The sequence below is a fragment of the Lissotriton helveticus genome, chromosome 1_1 (genome assembly GCF_964261635.1).
Source record: "Lissotriton helveticus chromosome 1_1, aLisHel1.1, whole genome shotgun sequence".
NCBI classification, from domain to species: Eukaryota; Metazoa; Chordata; class Amphibia; order Caudata; family Salamandridae; genus Lissotriton; species Lissotriton helveticus.
This window is the reverse complement of record NC_136057.1, coordinates 1,425,576,342-1,425,598,570: the sequence shown is the minus strand read 5'-3', so window position 1 is coordinate 1,425,598,570 and position 22,229 is coordinate 1,425,576,342. Positions and strand designations below refer to the sequence as shown.

Below are 22,229 nucleotides of genomic sequence, written 5' to 3'. Positions count from 1 at the left end.
TGTCAACACGTGTGCACTTGCCTACACAATGACGTGGAGCCACTGTCTTTTATTTTGTATTGGCCAATCTAAGGTGGTGGGCACCAATTAGGTATATCAGTAAAAAGAAAGAAATAGTAAGTGAGCAAAAGCACTTTTTGGATGGCCAGTAGCAATTTTCTCCCTGGCTTTCGAAATAAATTCATAATTAAAAAAAGAATGGTGGGAGAGAGGGTGCCCGATGAGCAGATTGGAGAGAAGCAGTGGGGACTTGGCGGGTGGGTAAGAGGGAGAGAGCAACATGTGGGTAGGGTGAAAAGTTCATGAAGGAGACTACAACTCAGAGCCCAAGGGGCAGTGAGGGATGAACAGGAAAGAGAAAGAACGAGCAGCGGTGCAGGAGAGGTCAAAGAAAGCACGGGGGACGAGTATTTCACAGGAGCGGAGGAAGAGAAATACATGAGGGATAAAGTAGGAAAGACTTACACTCTGATCGAATCCTTAATGAAAAAGAAAAAAATTGCTCACAAAAAGTGAGCAGTGGAAGGACACAAATCAGCTAGTCAAGAGAATAGTAAAGACTCTGTGATTCAGGTGAGGGACAAACACAAGATGGACAAGTTGGGACAAGGAAAGCGGTGGACCAAGAAGCAAGCAAGTGAGAGTGGTAATAAAGCCGGCGAATAGTAAGCAATGGGCGGGCTGTAAGCCCACTGTAAGTTCTTGGTAAGTTCACGATAGGTCTTTTGCAATATAATGGCTTGGGCTGTCGGGTAGGCTCGGACTAATTAAAGGCTCTTAGAGCACTGTTTTCTTTTTGTTCCTGACACTGCCTTGACATTCCATGGAGTCCATGGGTAGGATGGGTTGTGTCAGGGGTGCAAAAGAACAAGTGATGGATAACAACTGTTGTACAAGAGTTCCTTTCAGTATACGTCCAAAAACCAACCGACATAATAGAAAGCATTCTTTTCAGCTGCTGTTTCTTGAGAGGACAGGACAGTGACGGTCCTGGTTCCCCAGAAATTACTATGTGCAAAAATGGCTTTATGGCACATGCAAGGCGTGCTGTCTTAGGTGTGGCCTCCGCTCTCTGCAAATCGAGAAATACAGTGGATATCACAGATCAGAGTTGCTGCACCAGCACACCCTCTTGTGTAATGTTATTTTGTTGGGGCCCTCCTATAGACAATATTTTTCACAATTAATCAACAAAAAATCAATTGCTCCTTGTGTGCCCATGGTACCTCTGAGCTCTTAAACCTAAGTTTAATACTGAAATAACTATAATTGCATGCTTGCACACATTCAACGTAGCTACACGCCACATTTACGGTATAGCGATTTCTATGTGGGAAACATACTAGGTCACACTCATTGTACGAACAGGCCACCTCTTTAGACTCCTTCCTTCATGCATCCAATATTTTACAGGGAGTTTGCCAAAGAGAGGGAGAGGGTGGAAAACCGCAGAGCTTTCCTGAAGCTGAGACGGCAGCAGCAGATCGAGAGAGAGCTGAACGGATACATGGAGTGGATTTCAAAAGCAGGTGGGAATATTATCATCCCGGGGAGATCCGATGGCATGGGTCAAGAGACGGTGTTTTGGGATCGGGAAATGTACAACTGTGTGATGGATGGAGGAAACTGCATTCTGTCACAATGCTACCAGAAACGGCATTGAGATGAATGTTCCACGAGTATAATGCGATCAATGTAGGAACATCATCAGGCCAAGTAAAATGAGAAAGTATGGCTGTGTTTATTAATGGTCAGCATGCAAGGGATCTTTTTTTTTTCGATTATCACCTTGGAGAATGGTCAGTCCTAAGCTGGAAAGTGTGTACTTATTCATGAGCTAGGAGGGGGGGGGGTGCTTAAGACTTGGAAGGAGGTCTACGTTCATAGTGGTTGAGACATTGTCTATGGGTCAAATTCACAAAGAAAAGTTTAAAAGTAAGGTGTATGTCTATGATTCGAAGACCTCAGCGTAATTTTACACTTTTTTGCTGCTGACTAAATATGTGTAGTAGTGCGTCTGGAAACCACATGCGTCACAGTAGTGTAGTAGTGCACCTGTCTTGTGACTGTTTTAAGGCCGCACATTCCCCTGTGCAGAGCTGTATACCGTGTACAATTACGCACAGTGGGAAGTTGAGCCTCATGTGTTTTAGCGCATTTATTTTTTAACACTATTTTTTTTATCTTTGGGGAAAACACTTTTCCCAGTTGAGAAAACCTTCCACTACGCCCCAGCTAATTTGGCAGTGATCATTTACTCCTTTCCATTAAGTAAGGAGAACAGGTAAGGAAAGGTCAGATTTCAGTTTGTGAATCCCCACAAATATGCTAATTTGTGAGCGTTCACAAAACTGCAAGGGAAACTACACCTTGTAATACCCAATTCCTACACCTTACGCATGATTTGCTTGTGCTAGAGAAATCTGCGTTAGTAAATCATTTTTACCTTCCCGGACTCCTTTTGTGAATACATGGAAATACGTAATTTAGGTATTTTTTGCCATAAATGTATGTTTCAGCCCTAACTACTTTGGTGAATTGGGCCTTAGATTAATTTAACAACTTAGAGGAGGTCTGGGTTCAGTTATGAGCTCAGATGAGGTATGTGTTGCGTTATTAGCTTTAAGGTTGTCTATTCTGCGTTAACACATGGGAAAATGATTACGTTCAGTTAGCTGGGAGAAAGACTATGTGCAGTAATCGGGTAGTAAAAGGTCAGTTTTCGGATATCAGCTGGGAAGAGATCTATGTTGAGTTATCAGCTGTAAAGTAATCTGTGTTCATTTGTGAACTGGGAGGAGATCTATATTCAGTTATCAGCGGGCAAGAGGTCTATGCTCATTTTTCTTTACTGGGAGAATTTCAATGTTCAGTCATCAGCTGAAAGAAGGGGGTTATCAAGTCCAAAGACATCAGTGTGTATGTTATCAGTTTAGACTACTGTGGAATTCCAGATTTATTGGAAGTTGGAATGTGGGTGAAGCTTGCACATAGTTAAAATCATGATGGTAATTTCTCCACAGAGGAGGTGATTCTAGCAGAAGACGACACAGATGGTGATCCTCGACATCCTTTTGATGGTAATTCTTTTATACTTTCCGAGAGTGATTAGCATGTCTACCCCATTAGGAGTTATTCATGGAATTTCCTGTGAGGTAGTGGCGGTCCATCTCTAAAAAAGTGATGTGTTGCATAAGCTCTGGCTAAATGTACTTTGTAGGGCCGCATGGAATCCTTTTCCTAGCATGTGTTTGCCAAGGTAATGTTTGCATGCATTATGGTTCCAGATAAGACCAGACATGTTCATGGTGCTGAAAAAGACATCCATCAAGGTCCACGCAAAGCATGAAGCTCAGCTGCATGTCGATGCAGAGGTTGTTTATCCACTTTGCATTGCTATTGAGCGTAATATCGCTCATGAACTTGAGTCCGGTGCTGGCATATACTTTACAAAAGCAACCCTTCTTGACTTTCTGCAACCAAGAAGCTTTGTGCTCTTCCTCAGGAGATGGCACCGTCTCAGCCAAGTCTCCTTTATTCCCTTTAGAACCGGGCGAGACAAGCCACGTCAGGCAAGATCCAGCATCTAGTTAAGCATTAAGGGGGAGAACAATCTGGCTTTGCCCGTCCTCCATGCCTATTTCTTTCAACTACTACTCATGCACAATTTCTATATTACTTGTTTTCTGTAAAAGCAATTCTTCGCTCATGTATCAGATTTTTGCGCTGGTGACAGGATATAGTTTATTGTTCGCTATTTGTTAACCTATAGGCCAGCTATACAACTAGTTTGCACTAGATGCATCCTGGCGCAATCTCTCCTGCTTGCACTCTTTTATACTTTGTCTACTAATGTTCTTAATGAGTTCTTTTCGCATTGAGAGGGCGTATGCTGCCTTCCACTGGCTCTTTGAATAACAAATGATCCAAGGCATTGGCAGGCTTCAATGAGGTGGTTCACCCTCCTATGTCGAAGATCAAGGTCCCTGAAAAGCGCCTTTCTTTGGTCTCTTATATAGGGATGTATGACGTTACAACGCATGCCTTTACGACGCAAGTTTTACAACGCAAGTCGTTACAACGACTTGCGTTGGGGGGCGCTGGATAGTGAATAGTTTAATTTACTATTCCAACTCCAGTCCCTGTGGATAGTAGGGAAGGTTTTGGAAACTATTCCCTATCCTAGAGCGCCCCCAGCGCAATTCTTTGTAAAAGTTGTGTTGTAATGGTTGCGTCGTAAAGGTACTTCGTTGTAAAAATTGCGTTGTAAAGGATGTTCCCCCTTATATAGTGCACACTGTAGATCTACCTGTTTCTCAGTGCCTCATTTGCGAGTTAAGAAGCTCAAGTATGGCACACACTCACAAGATGTGTTTGGTGGCTTAGAAGGCCTTGCGAGAGCAGCTACCTGAACCCTCCAGCCAGCATCTTTCCCTCTTGGCTGGACTCCAGCCAGGCCATGTCAGTAGCCATGGTCTTAATTGCCTCTGACTTCAAGAAAACCTTTTTTTTTGTTTTTGTCAGCACGCAGATCAAATACTTATGTCAAAACACCGGCTGTTCTTGCCTTTCCGGCAAGTCCACTACTTTATATCCTGTTCAAATCCGACCCTTGTTTGTCAGAATATCTTCTCAGATATTGGTATAGATCCAGGCTGACGTCTGCAGAGCTTGTCTGCCTAAGATTAAGAATTAGAAATGGCTGTGCATAAAGTCATATTGTTACACATCTTCATGTGTTTGTGAAAATAACTTTCATTTCTTATAATAGTTCTTGAAGAACAGCATATAGTAGTATTTCCAGAGGTCAACAATTTGATCTAATTATTCCTCATGAGAGCTCCAACATGTAATACTTCTGCAATAATTCTAACGAGAACTTGGAACATTTTGAAAGACAATATCTGCCCCAGTTGGTTAGACTAATCTGTTGACCAGTGAGTTATGCCCACAACCAGGTATTCCAGTTCTCTACAGTTAGAGTATCAACTCCTCGATGTAGGGCCCAATGGGACCTCTTCCACATGCCTACACCGTACCCTGAAATCTAATGCTGTTGGCGCCGGGCCCGTCCCTCTTATCTCTCAGTTTACTCTAATGATGATTGCTAGTGGTCACAACACAACTCAAGCCTCAATTACTCTCTGTACGGGCTCTTCAAGATTCAAGACATTGAATTAGAGTTCTGCGCTTCTCTGGCACACTTTTCATGACTGAAGTTATGGGGTTTGTTCGGGGTATTTAAAGGAGGCCCTAGGCCCTTATATCCCACTGCTATCAGCTTCCTTATGCGTTGCAGAGGATTACTGATAAGAGGAAGGCCATGAGGTACCGCAGCCATGTCCTCCAGTGGGAGTGCCCATCTTATCTCGATTTGTTTTGGAAAAAGAGTGCGCTAATGATAGTCTAGGACACACATCTTTTCGGGCGCATGTGTGACTCTGGGAGGAGGAGGTACAAAAGGGGGTGGTGATGGACGGAGCATCTGAACCAATCAAACACTCACACCCAGTCAAAAGATCTGGGTTTAATCCATCACCGTTCTTTAGCCCACTCTGCCACCCCAGTTCAGACATGGCTATATGCAAATCAGTCTGACCCTGTGCCTCATGGGAACAGTCCAGCCCGAACTGCCAAGCCACGCCTTCCCTGGACCGGAAACAAGCTTCCGAGGACCGGTTTCTGGCATTACAGCCTTCTTCAGCCCGGCTCGCTTGAATCCAGTGGAAAGTGAGCAAGGGACTCACATCTGAGCAAACCCTGCCACACTTATGGCGGCCAAAAGCGGTACAAAAGGGGGTGGTGATGGACGGAGCATCTGAACCAATCAAACACTCACACCCAGTCAAAGAATCTGGGTTTAATCCATCACCGTTCTTTAGCCCACTCTGCCACCCCAGTTCAGACATGGCTATATGCAAATCAGTCTGACCCTGTGCCTCATGGGAACAGTCCAGCCCGAACTGCCAAGCCATACCTTCCCTGGACCGGAAACAAGCTTCCGAGGACCGGTTTCTGACATTACAGCCTTCTTCAGCCCGGCTCGCTTGAATCCAGTGGCAAAGTGAGCAAGGGACTCACGTCTGAGCAAACCCTGCCACACTTATGGCGGCCAAAAGCGGTACAAAAGGGGGTGGTGATGGACGGAGCATCTGAACCAATCAAACACTCACACCCAGTCAAAAGATATGGGTTTAATCCATCGCCGTTCTTTAGCCCACTCTGCCACCCCAGTTCAGGCATGGCTATATGCAAATCAGTCTGACCCTGTGCCTCATGGGAACAGTCCAACCCGAACTGCCAAGCCATGCTTTCCCTGGACCGGAAACAAGCTTCCGAGGACCGGTTTCTGGCATTACAGCCTTCTTCAGCCCGGCTCGCTTGAATCCAGTGGCAAAGTGAGCAAGGGACTCACGTCTGAGCAAACCCTGCCACACTTATGCCGGCCAAAAGCGGTACAAAAGGGGGTGGTGATGGACGGAGCATCTGAACCAATCAAACACTCACACCCAGTCAAAAGATCTGGGTTTAACCCATCACCGTTCTTTATCCCACTCTGCCACCCCAGTTCAGACATGGCTATATGCAAATCAGTCTGACCCTGTGCCTCATGGGAACAGTCCAGCCCGAACTGCCAAGCCATGCCTTCCCTGGACCGGAAACAAGCTTCCGAGGACCGGTTTCTGGCATTACAGCCTTCTTCAGCCTGGCTCGCTTGAATCCAGTGGCAAAGTGAGCAAGGGACTCACGTCTGAGCAAACCCTGCCACACTTATGGCGGCCAAAAGCGGTACAAAAGGGGGTGGTGATGGACGGAGCATCTGAACCAATCAAACACTCACACCCAGTCAAAAGATCTGGGTTTAATCCATCACCGTTCTTTAGCCCACTCTGCCACCCCAGTTCAGACATGGCTATATGCAAATCAGTCTGACCCTGTGCCTGAACTGGGGTGGCAGAGTGGGCTAAAGAACGGTGATGGATCAAACCCAGATCTTTTGACTGGGTGTGAGTGTTTGATTGGTTCTGATGCTCCGTCCATCACCACCCCCTTTTGTACCGCTCTGGGAGGAGGAAGCAAAGTGATCAAACTGGAGATGTTGGCTGCAAAGCTCATGCCACACTGATTGAACAGCGTTGGCGGTAACCTCTTTGTCAACGTTTAATGGCTTCCTCCCTGTTTGCATTTGTGTATGACCTTGGTGTATTAATTGTTAGGTGATTTAGCCCCTGGACATACTCGGGTAATGTTTTTGTGGAATCCGCTTGAGGCAGTTCGAGGGTAATCCAGGTGGGGGGAACTCCCACTGAGCAACAGTCCCAGACAGTGAGCCCACCTCTTGTCTGCCTCCATCATGTTACTAATCCTAATTATTTCTGCCTAGACTAGGGTCCGTCCATTCCCCCAACAGTTAACTTCTGGAAGACTCAGTCCCAAACGATTGACCTCACCTGGGAGGCATCACCAGTGTGTCCTCTGTGACCTCTGCGAACGGTGTCTCTGCCACGCAAGCAGTGGCCCCATTAGGGTCATATTGCCAGCAGTCATCCATCTTCCACCATAGAAGAGGCAGTCAAAGTTTAGACAACGTTTCTGAAAACACAATGGCAGTCACAATAGGCAGCAATGCACCTTGCCAGTGTTGCTTACTCTTAATTTAGCTGCAAGGTTATGGCAGATCTATGTGGAAGTCCTGGAAGAATAATGGGTTGATTGGCAGCTTCACCTGAACCATATCCAGCAGGTGAGCCGCCAGCTGCATTTAGCATCCCTATCTTCACTGTGGCTCCTAGAGTTAGTACCCCCGCTGTCATCTTAATTCACCACAATTGCTGAACAGAATGGGAAAGCCAGCATCTATCCAAGTCTGACCTCTGAACCCATGGAAGGTGGGTCTAGGGAGCAGTGCAATCAGCCCCAAAGCAAAGAGCTCATCGGCTTACATTCCAAGTTAACCCTACCTCCTGTTTTATTTATAATATGATGGTTATAATGCATATTGTATATTTAGAAAGTTTTGTTTAAAAAAAATCTTCAAATCTTGTCAGGTTTCTAAAAATGTTTCTTGCGGTTATTAATACTGAGATCACCAACGATCAAAAACTGGAACTACAGATAACTTACTTTTGTCTTATTGACTGGCTACCAACTTCCAAGGTGTTATCACTCCATGCTCAATGGGCATTTTCCTATTGCTGACTTTTTGGCCGGGAGATCTGGATTACCTCTATTCAATCTAGTTCATAAACATGCTCATTTATAAAACTACCCAACAGCCTTGCATCCTTTGGTTTAGCAAGTCACATTTGTGCCTTCCCATTTGATGGAGCAGCTCTCCCACAGACAGTATAATGCTGAAGACCCGGTCCGTTCTAAGGGATATTTCTATAGTACTGTGGGTGGATAATGGTATAGAAGCACTGACTGTAGATCATGTGGCTTGAGCACTGTATGAGGAATGAGGGATGTTTTTGGATCCCACCCATGATCGAAACCTGCTGTCTAATGATTGCTCCATGAGACCAGACTTTGAGGAAGAGTACAAATGTGCTGTGCAATGCTGCATGGGAACCATTTGTAAGAACACCACTAGCAGTAATGATGTAAGTGTTCCTGCTTGTAGAATGTTGCATGTCCGAACCATGGTGCATGCCTGGTGACCTTTGGGGAATTGGACAGATCTAGCATTGACAAGCAGCTGTAGAATCACTCCAGTCCAAACCTTGTTTTGGAAGAACCTAGTGGAACCTCATAGAGACATAGCCCAAAAACACAGTTGGCAGCCAAGAATAACCGTACGTTTCTCTCCTTGTACTTCTGTTGTTGGAGCACTGAGGAGGGGAACCATCAAGAGGAGTAAGACGGACCTGCTTAACGCGGAGGACACAGAAGATCCGCTGGCTGACATCTCATCTGTGGGTAAGAGGTTCTCTGCATCCATAGAGGAGCACCGCTTCTCTCTCACTTACTACACCATATGAGTTGCTCTAATTGCGACATCCTAACGTTGGATTATAGATGTAATACACACATACACCCACACGCTCCACCTCTGTGGCAAAATGCTGGGACTTCATTTCATAGCCATTCTGCAACTGCAGAAAGCCTAATAAATAATCCAGGCCCTTGATGTGCGGGTGCTTCTGTTAATTGAGTTTTTGGCTCATACACTTGTTCTCTTTGATTTCCATGACTGGGATTACCCTAATGTCTCTCTTGTGTCTCTTGGCAGGCTCTCCCTTTGCACGCGCCAGCATCAAAAGTGCCAAGATGGAGAACGCCTCATATTTTCACAAAAGGGAGCGAAGGCTGCGTTTCTACATCCGCCGCATGGTGAAAACTCAGGCATTCTACTGGACAGTCCTCAGCCTTGTCGCACTCAACACCTTGTGTGTCGCCATTGTCCACTATGGCCAGCCAGACTGGCTATCCGACTTCCTCTGTAAGTCCTACTTTTCTTGCTTTCAGGGTCTTTTAAAACACCAGCTCATATTACTAATGGTGGTATGAATTAGGAAATCATATTATGAGTTACAATGTAATTTATTACTAAACCAAAACTACGCACCTTGAACAGTGTCTACCAACCCTAGGGGTCCTTTACTGTTTGACGGCCTGACTGCTAAATAACAATCAAAGCCAATTGGCAATATTTAATGCTACCCACGGTATCAAGTGGGTTTTTTCACTGAACCTTTTTCTTGAGGGCATGGCAGTGGAAGTTTTAAAAAAACGAAAAAAGTAGTATTATCGACTCCCTGTGAGTTGATTCCAAACTATGGTGGACATTTTGAACATTTTTCTGCCCATTGAGGTCATGCAATATGTGGTGGAGCAAGACAGGAAAAAATTAGTGAACATGCTGTTGGACGGCTCATCTTAATATGAGTGGGCCTTCTAACGCCATTTCTGTCATACCCGCATTCTAAATGAGGATGGAATACAAGAGTTGTGCAGAGGGTGCATTCATCAGTGTTAGTTAGATGCCCCTTTACTGCCCAAACATAAATGAGGCATTTACAGCACACCTTGTAGTCAACACCCCATGCTCAGACGCCACCAGCACTTCGAGGCAGCCTCCCTGTGCCCAGTCACTGCGTAATTGGGGGCATATTATCAACAAATAGCGATATTTATCGCTAAGTAGGCTTAGCAGCAATTTTTTTATTGCCGCGCATCACCAGATTTTATCGCTGAGATAACGTGCTATTAGCAACGTTTATCTCAAAAGCGATAAAATTCCCGGCGATAGCGGCAAAATCCGTGAATATCGCTGAGGATACAGCGATATTCACGCATTATCGCTAACAGGGTCTTAGCCATTATATCCACCTCCCATTGGATATAATGGCTAAGAACTGGTCTGAGCAGGCGTTAGTTTTTGGAGATATTCGCGCTTAGCGCGAATATTTCCATCGCTACGCCTGTGTTGGTAATAGGTGATAGCGATAATAGCGACTGCTTTCAGTCGCTAACAGGTTGGGTACGCCTACTTTGCATGTCATTAGTGATAAATATCGCTGACATGAAAATCGGGCCCCAAAGCTAAAGCGGCGATAATTCCATATCGCCCCCCTTGATAATATGCCCCTTAGTTTTTATTCTTTTTATCTTTAACGTTTCTAAAACTTCCAGTAAAACTAAAAAAATATCCTTTTTAAACCCTTTCATACACTTATGGGGCCATGAAGATGATGTGACCATTATGTGTAGTCTATTTACTGCATTTTCTTCCTTCACCCTCATCGCCTATCAAAAGACTTTGGCATCTGCAAAACATTGTAGTAAAACTTTGAGAGCCATAGAAAGTATGGCTGCAGTTCTTTGAGGGTAAACGCTAAACCTCAAAGAGACCCATTCCTAATATGTGGAATTAGTTCATAGGGTGCCTTTTCCTCCTACAACTTTTAATAAGAGCAGAAATGGACATGGCGATGAGAGACTGTGAGGACATAACAGGACAAGCTGATCTGTGCCTGCTCTTTGGATATTCTGCAAAAAATGCCTGTCGCTTCTAGCTAGCCTATAAAACTCACTTTGCCACTTAAACAATCACAGACTACTGAAAATAAATCACAATGGGTTCACCAACACACTCATTAGCTAATCCATCATCAGGGAGATCATTCTTGTTGGCGACTGCCTTATGATTGATTACCTCCTTTATTGGTGTGCGCTAACATAGTAGACACCCATATCATTGCCGACCACCCCGTCATTGAGACTTATGCCTTGGGTAACCTCACAACAGCTGTCTGGAGATCAACACAGGCAACCACTCACCATAGAGTAGGATGGCCAAACCTGTTTGATAACAGACTGATTAGCTGCACCAAGCTATCACATTTTTAACACACAGCTCCAGTCTGGTCTACTACTCTTTTTGATTCCAGTAATATCAAAGCTTCTCAAAAGCCACACCTGCCTGCCAAAGACAGACAAAATCATTGAATAAATGTCCACTCACAAATGAAGCAACCCAGTGCATGTGACATCACATGCGGTGTCATACATATATGAGAAGGAAGTCCTAATCCCTCGCAGGTCCTTGCCCAGGATCATGCTAGTGACCAGTGCTATGGGAGGGGTAAAGTCAAATATCACTGCTTCCAGCTTGTGCCTTGCCAAGCCTACTGACCCCACTCATTTACTGTGGAGGTAGGGATGAAAGTGGGAGATAGGGTGGAAGGAACAGTCTGGTCTTCATCACTACCCTCCTACCATCGCTCCCACTCCATCAACAGAGGAAATGATCCAGGAGATGGGTATTGGAAGGAACTTTGCTTTATAATAATCCCTACCCTTGCAATTCCCACTTTCTGGTTAATATCTTGTTGTGGACTGACCCATCCTGAAGCAGTAATGAGGGACAGACAAAAGGACAGACCTGGCCTTGAAATGTTCTGATCTCTAAATCAGAGACTGGAGGCCCACACCTCACCCCTACTATCTACTACAGGACAGTGCTCAGGAAGTAAATATCAACACCTCTTTTTTAACAAGTACTCCATTGAATTTCTGAGGGTAGCCCAGTCTCCATCCTCTCTCACTTCTGTATCTGGGTGTCCACCCACCAGCAACAGAAATGCAATAGATAATCTTCTCTTTGGGGGAGCTGTATCCACCCTCTATAACATGCCATACTAAACCAGGGACCTTTCAGGATGAATCCCACGGGTCCCAACACTTAAACTCTCACCGTACACTAAGGCCCTCATTATGAGTGGCCCAGCATTTTGATATGATATTTAATGCATGGTATCTCATGGATAAAATCCAACACTAATGTGTTCTGACTTTATTGGCTGCTATAATAATTGCATAGTCTGAGTTTTTGAGGAATAGCATGCAGATTTTAGTGTTTAGTGCACCAAAATCTGCATGTCCAGTGAAAACCAGGTCTTTTCCCCTTGTTAAAATCCAGCAGGTTTTACCTGCCAAAATGGTATGATCATTATTACACCTGTTAATTACCAGGTGCAATAAACACCTCACCGCATGTTATTGCGATCCATGCGATTTAATGGACCACTCATAATGAGAGCCATAGTCATACTACTACGCAACTGCTACTCTTCCACTGCACTTATAAACACCATGCAACGTAATGTCAAGGAAAAGGTCTGAGATTCACACTAAAATGGTTGAACGTCTCACAAGTGGGATTGGTAATCACGCTTTGTTTTGACATAGAGAAAAATGTCTGATCACGGCTAATAATTTACAAAACATGGTACGCTACATGCACCTCTTCATGTCAATCCAGGATCTAGACAGTAAATGGTGCCCTACTGATCACAGAACATGATCTGGACCTCACATTATCATGGACAAGCCTAGGCCTCTGCACACATGCTAAATTAGTGGGGTTGCAGAGCAAAACATAAAGTCAGGATACCAGTTTCACATGCGGTCAGGCGCACAGGACAGGGGTACTCCTGTATACCATGCAGGGGACATTCCTGTCTCAGCACATGGTCAATGTTTTGTCATATTCCTGTTCCATGCAGTAAATCCAGCCACACATGTCAAGTATATTTATTATCAGGAATAGTATGGGAATATGGAACTGTAGTACATTTACCATTTGCCAAAGTTCTGGAGTGTTCTGTTACATAAAATTGAGGCGATTGTGATTTATATACCCATTCTTTAAACTTTGCTGTGTGTGCTGTGTAAAGAGACATGCTGGGATTCATGCAAGCAACATTACCCAGACCTCCCCAGGGTCTCTAGTTTTCAGAAATGTCTGAGATTGGTATGCCAGGTTGCTGGCCAACCCCGGGCCATAATACTGCAGTTGTCCCTCATAGAAACCTCTCCCCTCAAAAACATTAGGTAGCATCGCTTTTGTCAACTGTGTCCCACACATGTTTGATACTCTCACACTCAGGAGACCCAGGGGAACACAAATGTAGGTCATGTCCTAGCAGGGATGTTTCTGCTTGAGGAAGACTGGAGGAAATTACCCTTTCTTTGGGGAACATTACTAAAAATCTGACAAACGACTATGTGCATTTTCCTGGTCTTCCTTTCAGGGGGTATGAGTACATAGTGTTTAAGTTGATTTCATGCTTGATATGATTTGAACATGTATAAAAAGTGTGTAATTATCCAAACAGGCTGTGCTTGCTCTAGAGTACCATATGTGTGAGGCAGAATCTACAGAAGAAACAGATGCATTTTTAACAATTCATGAAATTTCAAAACGTTTCTTTCAGCATGAATGGCTGCAGTAAGATTGCCCCAGGCTTGGGCAGTGACCACTATAAATGCCTGACCTCCAATGTAGTATCATATATTTTGGAATAATGAAGTAGTGTAGCAAGATGGATTGAAGTGATCTTGGATGAATGTAAGAAGAAAAGAGGGAGATCATATAAATATTAGAAGGCAGGATTTGTAAGGCTTTGTGACGAAAGCACAAGGCTTTGACAACACATCACTTGCATATAGGCAGCCAGTGGAGAAGGGATAGATGGGCAGAATGACAAGTACTTCCGCAAAGACCTAAGATAAGGCAAACAACTGCATTCTGTATGAGTTGTAGTTTATGAAGAAGATGAGCCGGCAATTCTGCAAAAAGAGAGTTGCTGTAGTCCAGCCTAGAGATAAAAGTCTGGACTAAGAGTTTCCTAGAGGAACTGGGCAATGATTTTTCTAACAATCTTCAGCATAAAGAAGTTTGTTGAGTTAAGCTTTTTGATATGTGCCTCAAATGAGACATTGTCAGAAAAGATGTCTAGATGATGTACGCTGGAACCGGGTACAAGGTAAACACCTGAATAGTCAGGCCACCATTTGAGGTCCAGATGGAAAGGTTGCCGAAATAAAGACCTCAGTCTTATCTGTGTAAAGTCTAATCGAGCTAGTGTTCATCCAGCTTGTTGCAGAACACAGACACCTTTTGAACTGGTCCTATAAAGACAAAAGTTCTCATGAAATCTTAGGATGATCTGAGTATCACCTGTGTAGGCGTACAACCTGACACCATAGGATGAGATAAGAGCATTGAGTGAAGCAAAATAAATATTATAAAGTGTACGGATCAAGGAAGAGCTCTGTGGATCCCCACAGTAGATGGTTTGAAAACCAGCTGTGAACAAACACATGGGCCAGCAAGGCTGTCCAGGAGGATGTCACAATAAACCATCTCAAAAGCTGCATATATATCTAGAAGAATGATGGCAGATGAGCCTCTCACATCTAGAATCATCTTGATGTTGTTACTGGCAGCAATGAATATGGTTTTAGTGCTCCAACTGAAAGGCTTCTAGGAGGGAGTGTTTCTTATAGACAAGGTTTTGATACTTGTCTTATACCAGTGCATCATAATCAGTGAACCTGCCACTATTCAGTGAGTGGAGCTAATATTACAAAATTGACTGTAAAGACCACATCCCCAGGAAAACGACATGTACTTGGTATTTCAAATCTCTCAAAATTCAGGGCAGCCTATAGGGGGATAATGTTTGTCCATTTTATTCAAGCCTTACACTTATAACGTGCTCCTGGATCCCGTAGAAGTGGGACTAATGTGTGCCTATGACTTCAATTGAGGGGAACAAGGATTACAAGTTATTATCTTTTGCTATTCTGGCAGTGGTATCTTTCAGAGATTTACATGCGAACCAGCTGCCGCTTACTAGTACATTTCACATATAGTGCTTGTTGCAAATGCGTTCCCCCATTCAATCCACTAGGAGTTTTTGCTTTTGATGACCTGCTTTTTGGACCTTTACTGTGGATCAGTCTTCCTACCTGAGTCTCACTCGCTGTACTTTCATGGTAAGTGAACAGCGCATGTTTACTGCCAGTGCCCACCTTTTGGGATAAGGCCACTGCAGCGCAGCTAGGGTAAGGGGCACTGGGCTGGTTACACATAAACAGGTAGGCACTCACTTGTGCACCTGTGGGCAGACTGCACATTTGAAACTACTGTTGTGTTCAGCCCGATTGGCCAGGGTAGCTGGCATCTAGAACTTTCCACCCACATTAATAAACCCTTGCACAATGGAGAAATGGAGAGCAATACTCTGGACGGCGACAACACCAGAATCATAGACAGCTAGAAGAAGAAGAAACTTGATGCCCCTGATGGACTAAAGACTTTGTCTACAGATGACCCCCAGGGTTAGATGGGTCCTTCCAGGATCTTATGCCCCCTTAGGGCAAGTTGGGGGAACACTACGACTCCACTGCCCCCCTGGGTGCCCTGCAAGATGGCCAGGATGCCAAAGAGCTAGGGCAGGCAGGAGACGAGAAGGCTGACGCAGGCAGCCAGTGAAATTAGCTCCCTGAAAAGTCCCTTCTGAAGCCAGGAGCTTGTTGGGAATGCTCCGGGTTCAGTGCGAGCAACATATACACTTATCTGGGGGAGAGGGGCACGCTTGGGACCCCCTTCCAAGAGTCTCATTCGGCAACTGGGAACCCCATCGCCCAGCGTGGAACCAATGCCCTTCGAGGCTGAGGCACAAGGGTGGGGGCCCGGAACTCCATCTCTGGATCTCGAAGCCTGAAGGACAGGGGCCAGCAAGATTGACTAATTTCTGCTTTGGGGAGCCTATCCCCAGAGACAGCAAAAGACACACAACTGATGGATGGAATGCAGAACAAATCAAAACATTCACCCCCAGTCAAGATATCTGGGTTAAATCCATCATTCTTTTGCTCACCATGCCACCCCAGTTTAGACTTGGCCATATGCAAATCAGTCTTGACCCTGTGCCTTATGGGAAAAGTCCAGCCCGAACTGCCAAGTCAGGTCCTCCCTGGACCAAAAACAAGCATCCTAGGACCAGTTTCGGGGTTTCACCCCTCATCTGCCAGGATTACTTGAATCCAGTGGCACAGTGAGCCCGGGACGCAGGTCTGGCATACCCGGCGCACTTAGGGCAAGAAAGTAAAAAACACACAATTGATGGACGGAATGCAGACCAAATCAAAACATTCACCCCCAGTCAAGAGATCTGGCTTAAATCCATCATTCTTTTGCTCACCATGTCACCTCAGTTTAGACCTGGCCATATGGAAATCAGTCTTGACCCAGTGCGTCATGGGAACAGTCCAACCCAAACTCCTAAGCCAGGTCCTCCCTGGACCAGAAACAAGCATCTAGGACCGGTTTCGGGGTTTCACCCCTCATCAGCCAGGATAGTTAGATAGCCTTGAACCCGAAAAGCTGCTCGACCTATGAGACAGGAGCCTATGAAGTCAGCTGCTCCTCCCCAGAAGGAGTCAGGAGGATTGATGTCTCGATGGGAAGCCTGCTGGGCTGCGGGAACCGCAGGCTCCCACACCCATGTGCTCCCAACCCAAAAAGCCCCCCAGCATGTGTGTGTCATGGGCAGGACTGTGGACCAAATCTACAAAAAAAGAAAGAAAAAAACATGTGATGAGGCTGCGTGACCCAGGCTCAAAAAAGCAGCAGGATCCTCTAACACAATATTCACCACCCCTTGCTGGAGCGCCCCATAATGCTTTTGAAGAGGCTAATAAGCATATTTTCTGCCTTTTAGGGTGCTCCAAAATAGGCACTGGCTCCACCAAAGTTTTGCCCACAGATTTTGAGGGGCTTAAAGAGATGTAGCAGCCCCCACACGAATGATTTTACCTAGTGACCTTGAGTTTCTGAGATTATGGTAAACCGGACCCCCATGAAAGTGTTATGTTGTTTTAAAAATACTCTGCTTTGGAACATTTGTTCTACAGCTCAGGGATCAATAGTGATTTTTCCTGTGTTTAGATTATGTTTTCGAGGTAATAAACGAAAGTTTAAAGTTGTTTTAAATACAAGTGCTCTACTAATGTTTTTGAACATGAACATTATGAATGCTTTTATTAATAAATGGTTGCAGTTAAATATGGTTAATTATTCCAATAATATGGTGGTGCTTTCTAGCTTGTGGGTATTGTTTTTATATTGTGACTGTGATTGTGAAGTAATTTATGAAGCATAGGGCTACTCAAGAGTGTCTTGGCACTATACGGTCTGTGGAAATAAGCAGATACTTATGGTGATTACTGAGAAAAAAGCCAGATCTTAAGCTTTTACTTAAAACCGGCTTCAACCTTTGTTTGACACAGGGCCCAGGAAGGGTAAAAAGCGACCTCTCACAGTCGCCAGACTGACTTTAGGGACCTTGGACAAATGATTACCAAATAAGCGTAAAGCTCTAGCAGGGCTATAAAAGGCAACCCTAGCCAAAAGATTGCCAGTCCAGAATGATAGAGAACCCTATGCATTAACCCTGGGCGTAGGACTACGCTACGCTCGCGTAGTTTGTGCAACTACGCACAACGCAAATTGCACGTGGCACAGTGCAAAAACACGTAGCATAGCGTAGCGGGCATTTTTTGCTTGCTCACGACGCTCAACGACAAGTTGGTGACCGCGAGCGAGCACAATAACATCCGAGGCGAGACTTTTTCCTCGTTCGCGATCAGCAACATCAAGTTGCCGATCGCAGCGTGGAAAATAAACATCCTAACAAGATTCTCAATGCGGGGTGGTCAGGTTTCTCATTGCGAGTGGTCGTGTATGCTCGCGACCACTAGCAATGAGAAACTACCAGTCCTCGTTGAGAAAGCTGCCATTCGAGTAGAAATATACTCAAGTGGCAGAAAACGACCGCTTGCACTGTGCAAGATGCGGTTTGCAATGATTGCACAGTGCGGACATGAATCCGGCACTGTGCAATCAGTGCGAACAATATTTTGCACAGAGCACTACGCAGTTCGCGTAGCTACGCGTAGTGCTACTACGCGAACTACGCCCAGGGTTACTATGCATTAAAAGTGCTACTTAAAAAAAAACAGTTTTCCGATGGGAACCCAGTGCAAATTGCGCAAATGTTCCTGTCCCCGCAAACCCAGAGCCAGTTGTGCCGCCACATTCTTTATGACCTGAAGTCTATTCAGGAGATATTTTGGCAAACCTGCATAAAATGCGTTGGCGTAGTACAATCTGGACATGACCAGGGCTAATATCACACTAATCTTTGTTGAAGATGACAAAAAATGCTTAACTTTTTTGCCATGCCCAGGATGCCAGAACAAACACCAACCGCTGAGATAATTTGATTATGAAATTACATTTTATTGTCAACTTTGATCCCTGTGTTTTTTGTTGTTGTGTTTTTTTGGAGTTGTGCCAATATTTGATTCAGAAATCACAGACGGGGAATAACCAGAATATAAGTCACAAAATATTAGAACTTCAGAACAAGCCCCAAGTCCAGCCCCCTTTTTTGCGGAGGCTCTTGTGATGGACCGTAATGCTCAGTAACCAGTCCCTGATCATAGAGTTCAACGACAAGTTGGTGACCGCGAGCGAGCAAAATAACATCCGAGGCGAGACTTTTTCCTCGTTCGCGATCAGCAACATCAAGTTGCCGATCGCAGCGTGGAAAATAAACCTCCTGACGAGATTCTCAATGCGGGGAGGTCAGGTTTCTCATTGCGAGTGGTCGTGTATGCTCGCGACCACTAGCAATGAGAAACTACCAGTCCTCGTTGGGAAAGCTGCCACTCGAGTAGAAATATACTCAAGTGGCAGAAAACGACCACTTGCACTGTGCAAGATGCGGTTTGCAATGATTGCACAGTGCGGACATGAATCCGGCACTGTGCAATCAGTGCGAACAATATTTTGCACAGTGCACTACGCAATTCGCGTAGCTACACGTAGTGCTACTACGCGAACTACGCCCAGAGTTACTATGCATTAAAAATGCTACTTAAAAAAAAACAGTTTTCCGATGGGAACCCAGTGCAAATTGCGCAACTGTTCCTGTCCCCGCAAACCCAGAGCCAGTTGTGCCGCCACATTCTTTATGACCTGAAGTCTATTCAGGAGATATTTTGGCAAACCTGCATAAAATGCGTTGGCGTGGTACAATCTGGACATCACCAGGGCTAATATCACACTAATCTTTGTTGAAGATGACAAAAAATGCTTAACTTTTTTTGCCATGCCCAGGATGCCAGAACAAACACCAACCACTGAGATAATTTGATTATGAAATTACATTTTATTGTAAACTTTGATCCCTGTGTTTTTTGTTGTTGTGTTTTTTTGGAGTTGTGCCAATATTTGATTCAGAAATCACAGACGGGGAATAACCAGAATATAAGTCACAAAATATTAGAACATCAGAACAAGCCCCAAGTCCAGCCCTCCTTTTTTGCAAAGGCTCTTGTGATGGACCGTAATGCTCAGTAACCAGTCCCTGATCATAGAGTTCAGGTGGCGATCCGAGACCAGAACATTCTGGGTACCCAGTGCCATTAGGGCAGCTGTTTGTGGCTGGTGCTACCTCTTGCCAGAGGCTTTGATGGCCGACTTGGTGGCTTTGCCAGCACTGGCAGCCTTCTTCTCAACCACCTTGATAACTCCGACAGCTACCATCTGCCTCATGTCGTGGACAGCAAAACGACCAATAGGAGGGTAGTTTGAGCAGCTCTCCACACACATGGGTTTGCCTGGAATCATATCCCCAATGGCTGCATCTCCAGACTTGAGTGCTGTGGGGCTATCTTCAAGCTTATTTCCGGATCGTCCCTAAGTATTTTGCAACAGCAGCTTGTGTGTCTGCCCTTTGACAAAGCTTGTAGTCATGCTTTACATATTGATATGGTGAGCCCTTGACAAAGCCAATAGGTTTGCCTTATTTTTATGTGTTGATCCACTGAAAAAGCCCATATGCATGCTTTATTTAAAATGACCTCCTATCATAATGTGATATTGCACCTGGTATAGGTGGGGGTATTGTGATTATGGGAGTCATGACCCACAAGGGGTCAAATTTGATTCAGTAATGTCATCAAATGTATTACCATCTGCCTGATATTTAGTACTCGGTGTATGTTTGTACTAAATGCACTTTTCTTTTTACAAAGAAAAAGCACTGACTGGGCAATCATTAATTGAGTGTTTGCTAGACCTGACATCCTTGGCGTAGTGTTCCCCCAAGCCTTTTGCCTTCACTCCTCCTGTTTTGCTGCATTCATTTATGTTGGCCTTTGGACTCTGTACACTTTAGTACTGCTAACCAGTGCTAAAGTACTTGTGCTCTCTCCTTCAAATATGGTAAAATTGTCTTACACCTAATTGGCACGTTTAATTTACTTTTAAGTCCCTTGTAAATGGTACTATATGTGCCCAGGGCCTGGAAATAAAATGTTACTAGTGGGCCTCCTACACTCATTGTGCCACCTACTAAACTAGCCTTTTAAAATGTGTATTAGGGCTGCCACTGCAGCCTGTAGTTACATTTTAAACTCCCATTTCGACCTGGTAAAGTAAACCTTTGCCAGACCCAAACCTTATTTTTAATACATATAGGTCACCCCTAAGGAAGGCCCTAATGGCTCACAATGCAGGGTGCTTTGTATTAAAAACGTTGGACATGTGGGTTTAAGTTTCACATGTCCTGGTAGTGAAAACTCCTAAAGTCATTTTTCTCTGCTGTTATGCCTATCTCTGCTATTTACTAACATGGGGGTTCCTTATTACATTTAATAAGTGATGGCATTTCATTGGGAGAAGATAAAAATATGTTTTTACACTCAAATGAATTGTAATATAAAATCCTCTTTTAATGGTAAAGTGGAGGTTTTAGTCACAATTCTGAAAATTTCACATTTGGAATTTTCGTCTCCTATCTATTTGTGCCTTCTGCCTGCATCCTGGGTCACATGACTGTGAATGGCTCTGCTGTTGGAGTTAGTGTATTCCTTCCAGAGAGTGACACAAAAGGGGATTCGATGTGGATAGGATGGGCCATCATGCCAGGATATTTGGGGGTTATGCTGTACCCACGGCCACTTACATTTCAAAGGGCTTTCCCTCCTGTACACACATAGGAACCTGACTATAGTCTTTTGTCACCCCTGACGTCTTGGAGCCTTGACAGGGCAAGGGAAGAACTTTCCAGAACCAGATGTGGAGGTTAGTATCCCCCACTTCAAAGGCTGGCACCAGGTGTAAATGTTGGACCTCCAGAGGCAATCATTAGTACTCTCCTGGACCTTTGGATGTTACAGAATAAGGTATGCCGTGTTCCCCAGAGGACTGCACTGTTGCTACCAGAGGACTGCCCTGCTGCTTGAGGACTGCCTTGACCCCCAGAGGGCTGCCCACCTGCTTGAGGCCTGTATTCTAAAAAAGAAGGCTGGACCTCCTCCCTTCATCCCAGGGTACCTTAGTCACGCCAAGGGTCAGTTGGCTGATCTCCTGTCTAAGCTACAGGGACACAAAAAGCTCCAGATGACTCCTGACAACAGCCCAGCTGACCTGCTGCACTGGACATGCAACTAAACCTTCCAGGTCCCTGATGGCCTCTGTTGGAGTGAGTTCCTGAACTTCAAAGTTGCTTCCCCAGGTCCTGGATCCTTGGCTAGTATCAGTTGATCTCCTCCTGTGAAGAAAGGTGAAATCCTGAGGTTTTTGGTTTGGTGTGACTACAAACAGACTCGTTCACACCAAGATTCTGCCGCATGTGATGACCGCCATTGCGAAGCTCTGGTAAACCTTACTCATTGCACTACAGCGACCACCAGCTACAACCGGCAATGCAAGATCTGCGCTTCACACTACAGCGACAACCGGTGGTGACCGCCAACCCGAAGCTCCAGCATACACCATCTGCGACACCAGAGCAGATCTTCGCACTACGCCGACAGTCGTCTGTGATTGCAGGCTCAGCAACTACCATCCGCGCTGCTAT

At 44.9% G+C, this 22,229-nt stretch overlaps 1 protein-coding gene across 1 annotated transcript in view; it reads left to right on the top strand.

Annotated features, from left to right (window-relative positions):
- CACNA1A (calcium voltage-gated channel subunit alpha1 A) overlaps nucleotides 1-22,229 on the top strand; it is a 1,120,700-nt gene that overhangs the window by 364,220 nt on the left and 734,251 nt on the right. The window contains exons 8-11 of the mRNA XM_078685323.1: nucleotides 1,414-1,529; nucleotides 3,024-3,080; nucleotides 8,824-8,919; nucleotides 9,233-9,442. Coding sequence (XP_078541449.1) covers nucleotides 1,414-1,529; nucleotides 3,024-3,080; nucleotides 8,824-8,919; nucleotides 9,233-9,442 — 479 coding nt within the window. The remainder of the gene's footprint in view (nucleotides 1-1,413; nucleotides 1,530-3,023; nucleotides 3,081-8,823; nucleotides 8,920-9,232; nucleotides 9,443-22,229) is intronic.